A 12,254-nucleotide genomic window follows, 5' to 3' on the forward strand; every position below is an offset into this window, starting at 1 on the left:
ACTTGATATGAATCATAGGTGATGATTGTGGAAGGGATGCACGAAAGTTCTTTGTAACCAATTGACACACTTTCTACAATTTGTAATGGAAGATGATTTTAAGGTGTTTGTGTTTATTCAAAAAATAAAAAAAGATAAAAAGTAATCAATTTAAAGATATTTTTCTCCATTTCCCCCTCTCTTCTTTTGCATTTCAGTATCATAAAAATTACGATATATTTAGAAAGGTTTAATACACCTTTTCAAAAGCTGGTAAATCAACTCCTGAAAATCCGGCCTTATATAGAATTGGAATATCATTGTTCCACCCACTTTGACTATTGGCTATTCAAAAAAAGTACTAGATAATAAAGCTTAAGTGTTTTTGTCTGTTGTGATTGAAAATGCATACAGTTGTGACTATCTAATATAGATCATTGGTACTGCAGCTACAGCAGCCACTAATATAAGGCATTCATAGGAACAATAGCTGGTTTTAAAATTTTTGAGTTAAAAAGCACATTGAAAAGAATATTGTGATTAGTATTTTTTTGCTTAGGTTTTGAACTTTGTTATTGATGCTGCTGACTTCTAAATACCTATCTGATTCTCATCATTCCTTAAAAATGATAGATTGCTTATAGCAACAAATGTCAATATATTTGTTAGAGATGGTGTTCATGGAGACTTGGCAGGTAGTAAACAACATCCTTTTCTGAATAGAGTATTCATTTATTTTTTGAGGAAGCCTCAATAAGGAATACTATAGATATATTTTTGCATATATTTATTTTACATAGATCCCACATTAATCTATACAGCTTCTAGAGAGTTTTGTTATTCTTCACATTCTTTCATTTATTTTGGTGAGGGAAGGGCAATTAAAAATACTTCTAAAACACTGTTAAACTACAAAATCGTATTATCTATTTCAGAATCATTTGAGATTTTATCTAATCCAACTGCAATATAAGAATAAACTGAAGTGCTGAGATCTTGCAATAAAAGCTGTACAAGTCTAACTGTGTCTAATGTTTTTACTACGACAAAACCTTAAAGGACATTTGCCATTACTTGGGGAGTTTCAGTAACTATCTAGAATGATTACCTGAAGATAGTTTTATTAGACTAAAGAAGGCAGTGATTCTAATACAATTTATATTTTACAAAAAAAATCTGCTTTATCTAGGTTTTCAGAGATTTAAGTAGCATTTGTTTTGAACTATTGAACCATAGTCTTTTTATTTTGTATATTAAGTACAAGTATTTTGATGGGTGGGCATTACCCAGTCAGAGACAGACAATTTTTTTTGATAGCCAAAATAACATATTTAATTATTTTGTGGGAAATTGAAGGTTGCAAAATCCATGGAGTTTCATCCAATGTTTAGTGAAGCTAAATTTGGCTGGCAGTTTTGAGTTTTAAATTATGACATGCCTATTTTAAGATGTGCAAGCTTTCCTCTAAATGTATTTATTCATTATATAAATTTATGTGGCAACCTAGTTGACATGTGATTAAGGATGGCAATAAATAAAATAATCACAATTATTAAAAAAGTTAAAATCAACATTCCTTGTACAAAGCAAAATCCAACCTATTCCCAGTCCAAGCTTGAAGAAAAAGTCACATCTCTTTGGATTGGACGATCCAAATCTCAGGTTATTCTATAGGATTAACTATAGTTGGAAACTACCTTTAAACTACTCTTACTGCATTTGACACATTTCAGTGGTTGAATTATATGACCTTTAAAATATAAATTTAATATGAAACTTAACAATCTCTGTTAATAAGTTACAGCTTATATTTTTTTCCTGTCTCTTTGGATTCAGCTTCTCTTTCCTTCAGGTATACTGGTATCTCTAAGCCTTTCTGGACCACAGCTGGAACAAGTGGTGATTGACAGAACCCTGATGGGAAAGTTCATCTCTAACACTATCAGTGATGGTAATTATACCTATGTGCATGCAATTCAGCTGCCTGCATTTAAAGCGGAAGAGGAGAAATAGTAAGTCAACAGGTAGACCAATTATTACCACTGGGGACTTGAAAACATTGGAAGTAATTGCATGAAATTTTACAACTACTACCCTCAGGACACAACCACTTTAGGAAAAAAACATTTTTTATCAGCTGTTATATTCATTTAAAAAAAAAAACAGGTCAGCATGTAATTTCCCCCCAAAGCATTGAAATTTTAGCACAAGTAACTTTTTCTATTTGAGTGCATTATATTTTGGTAGGTAAAAGTATGAGTATAACATACTCACAAAGTATGTTCAGCCATATTATCTGACATCTATTAAATATCATAGGTTGAATTCATGTCCTGAAAGAGCAATATATTTTTTACATTTGTGATCTGTTCACAGTATGACTCACAAAACATTTTTTTAAAAAAATAGTTACATGAAGATGTTTAACAGCTTTTAAGACAAACTTCCACTATTCTATTAGGTCAGGACACTTAAGAACATAATTCCAAAGACTAAGTAAGTTACTTGTATCATCTTCATGAATTTCCATTCATTTCTTAAAAGAGCTTTAACTGATTTATCCAAAGCTTCAAACCATTTTTTTTCCAATTCCAGCAAGAAGCAATGACATCATTGATTTTCTGGTTATGGTCAGCATGCCATTTATTAAAGAAAACTATTTTTGTTTTTTAAAATAATTTCTATTTTTTCACCATGGCAATATGTTGCTAGCGCCTGTCAAAATAACACTGAATATGGGGAAGAACAGTGGCATATTCAATAAAAAAAGATGGATATCAGTTAATATAGGAGATTGAAATTTACTTTTAGAAAATGCCAACTGTGGAATTGATATGAAAATTAAATAGAAGAATAAGGATACTGCTTGATTTCATTTAGAATATTTGATTCTGTTTAAAGTAAGGGTTGCTGCAGAGAGACCTCCTATGGTAGCACATTGAATTTGCATGTAGATATTCTCATGTGGGACCCTGATGTGTTGGAGTAGTCAGCAACCTCTGAATGTGGTTGCTAGTTTTTGCCTTAGCCTCTCTCTGGAGACCAAGTTAGAAGCTGCCTTCAGGTCAGTGAACATGGCACGGAGAATTCTTTGCAGGAAGTTAGAATATTTCTCTGCCAGATTGTGTAAAATGATGCATTGATCTAATGTTGATTACTCAGCCCTAAAGCCAACTTGCCTTTCAGCTAGCACCTCCCCTTGTAGCACTCAGTGAGTTTCGCATTAAGGCCATACAATTCATTTATAACGTTTAATTAGCTGACTAGTCAAAAGTTAGCTCTGCTGTATTTCTTTGTTTTTTATTGAAACTGTTGAGATATGTAAAACGAATTATCAATAAGATCAAATAGGCTGACCAACAATAGAGAACCCAGTCAGGAGTTCTACAAGAGTCTGTCCCCCAACTCAGCAAAGTTACCATTTTCCAATTGAACAATGAATGAATGTGATATACAGTAGACCAGTCAAGGGAACAGTTATCTGGAGTTTGGAATATAATTATAATTCTGCAGCCATCAAAAAAAAACTGTACCAATTTTTTAATCACTTCTGTATCAGTCGTGGATACAAAGAAGCTGGCACAAGGAAATAAAATAGATATTGTATTAGACCATCTTGACCATGATAGAGAGGGATATTTAAAATATTTGAAGGAGGAGGAGCAAATACTCTTCCTTCAAATGATTGGAAGTTGAATGGTGGGTTTTTGAAATCAGCAGAATAGATCTCTTCTAACTAATAGTCAAGCCACCTCAGCAGTCTGACAGCCAGAGGAGCCATGTAGAAGCTGATAAATATGTTGAGTTGGTATAGAGAACCATGGAGATGATTTTGAAGTTCTCTTCAGGAGCTATTTCAGAAACAAGAACACAAGCATTCCTTAAGCCCTGGAAAAGAAGATAATGTTAAGAATAGATTCAAACTGACTCTTCCATGACTTAGAAAGGTATAAGAGGCAGGAAAGTAGAACAGAAACTCCTGCAAGATTCTATTATTATAGTGTTTCATATAGTGATAGTCCTGTGGATCCTTTCCTTGATCAGGTCTACCTTGCAGGGCTGATAATTTTTGAACATTCAAGGACATTATCTCTGCATAAGAAAATAAGTTCTGTCTGAGCATGTTCAAATGCTAAACTTTTACAGGAATTGTGGCTTCTTAAAATATTAAGCTGCATATTTTAGACCCATAGTTCTTATTGTGGTTATTCACACTTGAGCTCCTTTTGGGGTGAGTTGCTCAATTTATTGCTTTATTCCACACTTACTGGCAGGCAGAAATATATATTCAATTTTTACTTCTTTTGCAGCAGAATACTGTGCCCCTGTATGGCTTAACACCTGCCATACTAATAAGTTAAATGCCAGAGTCTATGACACTGAGGATTATAAGCGGATGTATTAAAATGCTGCGCTTCAATGGTTAGATGGTCTAGACATTTGTATTTGAACATAGATCTTTTTAACATTTATATTTTATTGTGTTTTACTAATCTAGGTGAAATGTTTATATATTGCTAATCTTTTTTTGATATGCCATATGTTAAATAAATAAATAATTCACTTTTGAGGTATTCCAAAAGGTTATCTATCTCAAATCTGTTATTAATTTTTACCCTTCCTCCTAATATAGTAGAAAACATAATACTGTTAGCTAATTGTGTGAAAAGCTAAAAGTTATTAAAAGATTAACACAAATTAAGAAAGCAGAACTTTTATTTTTAAATGTTAATTTACTTGGGGAGAGTTATTTTGGGCTCTGGTTTTATGACATCTTTGAAGTAATTTTTTTTAACTATTTTGCCCTTTTATTATTTTTTTTCTTATAGTAAATGTCTTTATTGTATTTTTATAAGCCATAATGCAGCAGTAGTTGATACTTATTACAGTGTCATCACCCCCACCTGCCACTCGCCCCAGCCAAAACCAGTATATTGGTAGTTTAATAAACTTCAGATTCCTGCAGAGCTAATTGGTTTTATTCATTTTCATGTAAGCTTTCATTTCAGAATAAAAAAGATGCTTCACTCCAGCATACCCACAATATTTTCATTCATCTAGTGTCAACCACTGCAGAAGACATTATTATCTGAAAGAACTTTAAAAGAAAAGAACCAATAGAAAAGATATTGTAAAATACCATATCTTTAAAAATATATTATAATTTGTTCTATTTTTATTACATCTGCTTCCTAGGCTTTACTTATCGTTTTCAAAAAGACACAGCAGGAGAAACACTTATATCAGTACATCATAGAAGTTATGCATAGTGCTAAAAATGTGTTTTTATCTTCCAATATTCCAGTGGAGATTTCAACAATTTATTTTGTTGTCAGTGATAAGTATTAAAATGATGTTGTTTTTTCTTCCAGCTGTGCTTACTGATACTTTTATGATCTTTTCATTTTGGGAACAAAGCAAACTCTGTTTCATTCAACTCTCAAAAAACCCAAATTCTCCGGATGTAAACAAAAAGCTTGAAAAACTCTCAAACTTCGATTTTAAGGTACAGCCTTTAATGATTTTGCAAGTATCATAATGGTATCATTATTGGAGAAATGGATGTTAAGAAAAAGATAGGGATTTAGTATAAAGTATAGGCAAATTTTTTCAGTGATGCTTAAATTGAATTTCATATGGACTGTTATAATTGTCAAGAAAGATAGGCAGGCAGGCACACAGATAGACATTTCAGTGTACTTTATACTATAAGGTTTTAGAAATAGTTACCAAAAGTAAACTGTAGACGAACTTAGGCCAGGTTGTGCTTAACCTTGAAAACATGACAAAGAGGACACTGATGTATCAGTGATAAATAATCTCCTCTTGAATTCAGATTCTACTGTATATCTGGATCCTGATGAAGGAAGAAAACCATGGAGCATTAACCAGTTTCAACAAGGAGCTTAAAAATGATAATATTGTGCAACAAAAATGGAATTATTGCAAACTTTGTACAGAATATTAAAATCCAAATTTAGTTGGAAACACTAGACTAGGTCTTGGAGGTAGCATTGTGCTTGTAAAGGAGTGCAAGATACAAGGTGGACACATATAGGGTTTCTCTTAAGTAATTTGGACTACAGCTCTCACAATCCTTTGCCATTGGCAATACTGGTTTATGGTGAAAGTAACTGAATTCAATGGATAATATTGAGATTTGAGATAGAGGCTTTAGAATTAATTAACTTGTTCCATCCTGATATATTCTGAATATATATAAAATGGAAGAGATTTTTCGAATGAAATAAACGTTTTCACTTTATTTGTTTTCAAAATGAAATATGGAGATTATTATAGTAAAAGTTTGGTCTCTACTACGTTGTATGAATATATGCTGCCTTTTATCCCCTATCACTGCCAAAATGTTATTAGATAACAAACATGACAAAATGTTTTGTTAACTAGTATTATTTTTCTCCTATTGCTTTTTTGTTATTTATCTGTTACATAGATTTTGTGTCTATAAGGCTAGTTTTAGCGAATTACACTAAATATCTTGCCAGATTATATTATAGAGTCTGTTGGGAATGCTCTCTGCTAGAATGAACATCTAATATATTTTCCAGGCTGCTTCAGTTGAAGGCCTCTTTTCAATACTGAGTTGTGTTTGCAAGATTGATCCAACCTCTATAATATGGATTTGAGACAGTTCACTGTTCACAAGGAACTGAGCTGATATGTTGTTTACTTCAGGATGATGCACATTTTTGTGTGTTTGTTAAGTTTGGGATTTCAGTAACCATCATCAAAATCTTTATATACTTAACATTATTACAAAGCAGCTTTGGAATAACTTACTGTGTAATTTACTTTCCAAATTTATCTTGCATGTGTTTAATTATCCCCTCTTTTGGACCAAAAACTAGTTTACATGAACTTTTAAGAAAACAGAAAAACATGGATATTCAAGAAAAAGATGAAATGAGAGTCACTACCACAATTTAAATATTTAAAGCTTAATTTTAATATTTCTAATAGTTTAATCTAATCTTTATAACTGAAAAAGATTTTTTTATTTATATTAGTGCTGTACCTGTACACAATTGCTGTTTTATTGTGGATTGTATTAACTGTAGAGTACAATGATGTTTTTAAATTGTTGATTGCAATGATTGTATATGCATGTATATAATTTTGCATACATTTTGTCTAAAAACATTGGAAACAGTTCATAAATGTAGCGCATTAAGACATTGCTTTTAAATAATTAAAATTGTAGGTGTGATCAGCCTTTGTGATAGGTATTCTAAAATATAAACATTAATTTTCAAACATTTACATACAATTTAGTTAACAAAGTAGTGCATAACAAAAAAAACCTATACAATAACATTATCCAAGGCAACCAGTACCAATTAAATCAGCAATAAAATAAACCCCCAAAACACAAACAGCAAGAAGGAAATCACTAAATTGTAGGCATTTTTTTCAAAACAGAAGGATTTACCTTCAAGGAAAAATTAAAAAAAATTAGACTTAGATCTTGTCACTGGGATAATGCAAATGGCATGGGTGTGATGCTAGATTATTAGTCTCATGAAGTTGTTCTTGTGAACAGGCATATATATGAACTTCCCCACTCCAACTGGTGCTCAGTGTGTATGCTATATGCAATAATGTTGGGTAGTAATTATTCAGACACCAGCTTGCATATTGACTTTTTAATAATACCTCGCTCTTCTATATTTTGCATCCTGATCAGAACTCCTTGTTTTCATCCTTGCCAGAAAGCATGACTTGTCAGCCTAACTCCCAATCAATTCAATATCCTATACCAGTCATAGCTAACCTTTTTCCCATCGCATGCCAAAAGTGGGGGGAGTGGGGGGATCATGCTCATATGTGCCCTCCCCCTGTGCAAGTGCGTGTGTCTCCAGAGGGTGAAAAATGGCCAAAAATGAAGGCCGAAATCAGCTGGCCAGCACGCGCATGCACGCTAGAGCTGACAGGGCAATGCCTCACGTGTCCTAAGAAATGGCTTCGTGTGCCACCTGTGGCACATGTGCCATAGGTTCGCCATCACAGTCCTATACTCTAGCCAAATTATCAATTTGATTCTACTGTAATGCAAACAAGGAGTATTAACACACCCACCTTCCAAAAAGGACTGGAAAAGAGCTGATGTAGTTCTCCTCTTCAAAAAAGAAAAAGAAAAATATATCCAGGAAACGGAAGACCTATCAACCTGACCTCAATAGCAGAGAGGATTCTGGAAAATAATTTACTACATGTGGGCAAAACGTGTTGTTTGCTATAAAGCCCCAAATAGTTGGCATAACAAAGAACAAGATAACCAAGATAACAAGACAAACTCGGATTTCTGGAAGCTATTTTTAATGCTAATCTGGGCTAAAACCAGACTCTAGATAACTGTAAGAATAAATTCATCATTTCAGTTATAGTGAATTAATTAACATAGAGCTTCTTTAAAATAACCTGTATTTCTGCACTGGGTTGCCCCTTCTTAGATAAACCAATTATTCAGCACTCACTTTTCCACAGTCTTCACACTGCATAATGAAAACTAGCAAACATAACAAAGGAAGCAAATTGCTGGCATGACAAACGTCTTCCCTTTCCTTTTGCTCTTATTTACTTTATTTATTTATTGAATTTATATAGTCACCCATCTTACAAACAAGTAACACCAGATGATGTACTACAAAATTAAAACAATAAATATCTAAAATCATAACATTAACAAATATTAAAACATTAAAACTATATAAACAGCTAAAACAAAATTAATAGATGGGATAGTAATAGTAACGAAAACACCTTACCAATTCACCCATCCCCTGGGGTCTCCAGGCTTGCTGGCATAACCAGGTCTGACGTGACCTCCTGAAGTCTAGAAGCAATAAAGCCATTCTCACCTTGGGTGGGGGAGAAAAAAGATTCCACAGTGCAGGTGCCACAGCAAAAAAGGCCCACCTTCTAGGCCCCACCTAGATGTCAGACCCATTACATACCCTTTCTATTAGATCTGGTGGGATGAGCCGATGAAATCAGAGTGAGGTAGTACTTTAACTGGTAAGATCGAAATCATTCTTGTTCACACAATTTGTTTCAAAAGCAGGATTTTTTCATTCCTTGTCTAAAAGGAAGAAAGGAAATGTGTTGCAAAAAGTGGGGATAAGCTTTGTAATCCTATGTTTAGTCCTATTTCCCTTTATATAATTTATTTTAATGAACTTGATGTTCATTAAAAAAAAGCTTCCAAAGTAGCGTTACAAACATGGCAGGAAGGTATATTCAGTGTAGTAATATTGTCCTAAAATTAATTTTGCACTATACTTAGCTACACAATATGTATTAGCATAAGTATTTTTATTCTTCTAAACTCTCAGCACCATAAAGCATTAAAACTTTTGGATAAATCTTTTGAAATCATTGCTAGTTTGCCTGTTTTATTTTCATAGGTTTTTAAATCACTTTGCTGAACTGTGAGAAGACAAGAGTATAAAGAGTTAATGTTTACTGAGAGAAAACAGTGGTAATTACTTTGATTTCAGTTCCTTTTGATGTGTATTCAGGGGATGAAGAGGTCAATAATATTATGACCATGCAAATAGAAAGGAGCTCTTTTTGGCCATAAAAAAACAGCAAAGGATTATTAAAGCATTAACCTTGATTTTTAATGGACCTTGGTTGAGTGGCGAGATCACAATTTGGATGAGTCTGATTATTTACTAAATACAATACATAAATGCAACGGGTTCTTAACACCCATTGCACTCTGGCATTATCGCATTACTGCCATCCTTTGTTGCCTTGCAGACAGGAATATGAAAGCAATCTGTCATGTAGTGAGACTGGCTCCAGAAGCATTTCTCTGATAAGAAGACCCCCTGCCCTTTGCTTGTGTCTGGTCCAGTAGGCTTAGCCATGCGCTTAATCCTCAGAAAGTGGTTCGATTATTGCTGACCAGCAATAGCAAGATAGTTTTTTTCCACTCCCCCCAGCTATCAACCTTCCATTAATTCCTTAAGCAGAAATGTGGTGCAATCTATATTTCCTTGGCATGTGTCACCCAGATGGTGTACTGTTCATGTTTTCAAATAATCATGCTCCAAAATAACATAGTTTGAATAATAAAAGAATATAATAGAAGGAATAGAACTAAGAAATTCTCAAAAGCAGCATAAACTTTATACATCATGCTGTCACTCATCCATATTACTCGGCAAAAATTGTATCCCTTGTTAGAACAGTTGGTGATGTTAACCCTGGAGGAAAATATATATATATCCTATTCATACATTGTAAATGACCTTTTAATGTTCAGTGTTATATTTGAAACGAGTAGCCTTTTTCCAATACTTTTGGTCAGTATAGTGGAACTTAATACATAAGTAGCTTTAAATCCTTACACATAGGTCGATGCTGTCAAGCAACCATGACTGTACATTTTAGTATTGATTGGAGTCACAGCAGTAAATTCCTCCTTAACTTGTATGCTTCCCTGTCCATATCTACAACCAGGAGTTTTACGTGTTCTCACAGACATAGAAATATAAAAGTGAAGAGAAATAACATGTATCATGTATTTGTCAATTTATAAAAAAAATAATCTCCAGATTGTTTCAAAATTAATCTTACTTTAGATGCTAGCTTTGGGTGCAAAAAAACCTAAAGATTTTGTAATCACACTGATGTCAGTCAAAAAATTATCTTTAAAAGCTCACATTGCAATCAAAATATCTGAAATGTGGGATTAGCACTCACAGTATGAGAAACACTTTACTTATGAGCAATGGTTTTGGAAAAAACAAATATATATATATATATTGTTTTCTAAGGTCTTCGCGGGTGTTAGTATGTAGGTCTCTAGTTATTCGGGTTTTCTCCCGCGTAGAATATATATATATATATATATATATATATATATATATATATATATATATATATATATATATATATTTGTGTGCATGCTTTAGTTAAAGTGATTTTAATCCTTCCAAATTCATAAAAGCACATCCTGAAAACATTCTTTACTAACTTAATAGTGGTTAACCACCTTTATTCTAGTTTGGAGAAAAAACATTATCAGCTAAAGGAGCTTTGAAAAGGATACCAGAAACCTCATTCTCAGCTATCTGCATTCTAATTCTTTTTTTATGTTTTATGTTCATTTATTTATTCAATAACAGCAACTATTAGTAATAGGGGCATTGGGTGCAGTCTCAAAATAACTGGAGCACCACTTGAATACCATAGGCGTTGACAAATTTGCCATCAGTCAATTGCAGAAGGCAGGTTTACTTGGAACTGCTTCCATCCTGTGACGATATTTGTAACATTCTCAAACATCTATATTTGCTTATCCCAGGTCCTTGGTAGGGATTCGATAGGTAGACAAAAATGCCAAACTCAGACTAAACATCTAGCTGACTGTTACCAAGTTACACTGTTCAATTCCCCTAGTTACTCTCAAAGGCACAGAAAAAGAAACATTGTTAAAGAATTTTTCATAATCCAAACCCTTCAACTATAGGGATGGGCAGCTTGCAAACAAATTCATTTCCCTGTCCCTCTTTTCTGAGCCTATCAGAATTATGTAGCAAATTACTAATTTTCAGGGATGCAATTATCCATGTTTTCCTATTAAAATTAGATTATCCCCAGAATTCCACTAGGCTTAATATATCTATTTTGCTTTTAAACATACAAAATAACAAAAGGAAAAGGGGGGAGGGAATTTCATTCCCTCTAGTGATGTCATTGCATCACCACCATGCCTCCTGTGATTCAGTAAGATCAACATTAAAATGTTATTTGGAAGTATAGTCTTCGACCACAAGATGTTTGTCCTCTATCTTACAGCCCTCTTCCTTCTCATCCAAGTAAAAGAAACAATCTCTTTTTAAACTGTAGATGAGTAAAAAAAAAAGTACAAGTAGTCCTTGATTTACAACAGTTTGTTTACTGACTGTTCAAAGTTACAATGGCAATGAAAAAAAGTAACTAATGACTTTTTCATACTTATAACTGTTGTAGCATCCTCATGGTCCCATGGTGAAAATTCAGTTATTTGGTAACTGACTCATTGATGATGGTTGCAATGTCCTGGGATCATGTGATCATCTTTTGTGACCTTCTAACAAGCAAAGTCAATGGGGAAGCCAGATTCACTTAACAACCATTTACTAATTTAACAACTGCAGTGATTCACTTAACAATGTAGCAAGAAATTGGGACAAAACTCACTTATCAACTTTCTCACTTAACAGAAATTTTGGGCTCAATTGTAGTCGTAAGGACTGCCTATA

At 33.3% G+C, this 12,254-nt stretch overlaps 1 protein-coding gene across 2 annotated transcripts in view; it reads left to right on the forward strand.

Moving 5' to 3' along the window:
- WDPCP (WD repeat containing planar cell polarity effector) overlaps positions 1-12,254 on the forward strand; it is a 160,558-nt gene that overhangs the window by 48,871 nt on the left and 99,433 nt on the right. For both annotated transcript variants that reach the window (XM_032212658.1, XM_032212659.1), the window contains exons 8-9: positions 1,816-1,930; positions 5,352-5,485. In XM_032212658.1, the coding sequence (XP_032068549.1) occupies positions 1,816-1,930; positions 5,352-5,485 (249 nt within the window). The remainder of the gene's footprint in view (positions 1-1,815; positions 1,931-5,351; positions 5,486-12,254) is intronic.

The sequence above is a fragment of the Thamnophis elegans genome, chromosome 3 (genome assembly GCF_009769535.1).
Source record: "Thamnophis elegans isolate rThaEle1 chromosome 3, rThaEle1.pri, whole genome shotgun sequence".
NCBI classification, from domain to species: Eukaryota; Metazoa; Chordata; class Lepidosauria; order Squamata; family Colubridae; genus Thamnophis; species Thamnophis elegans.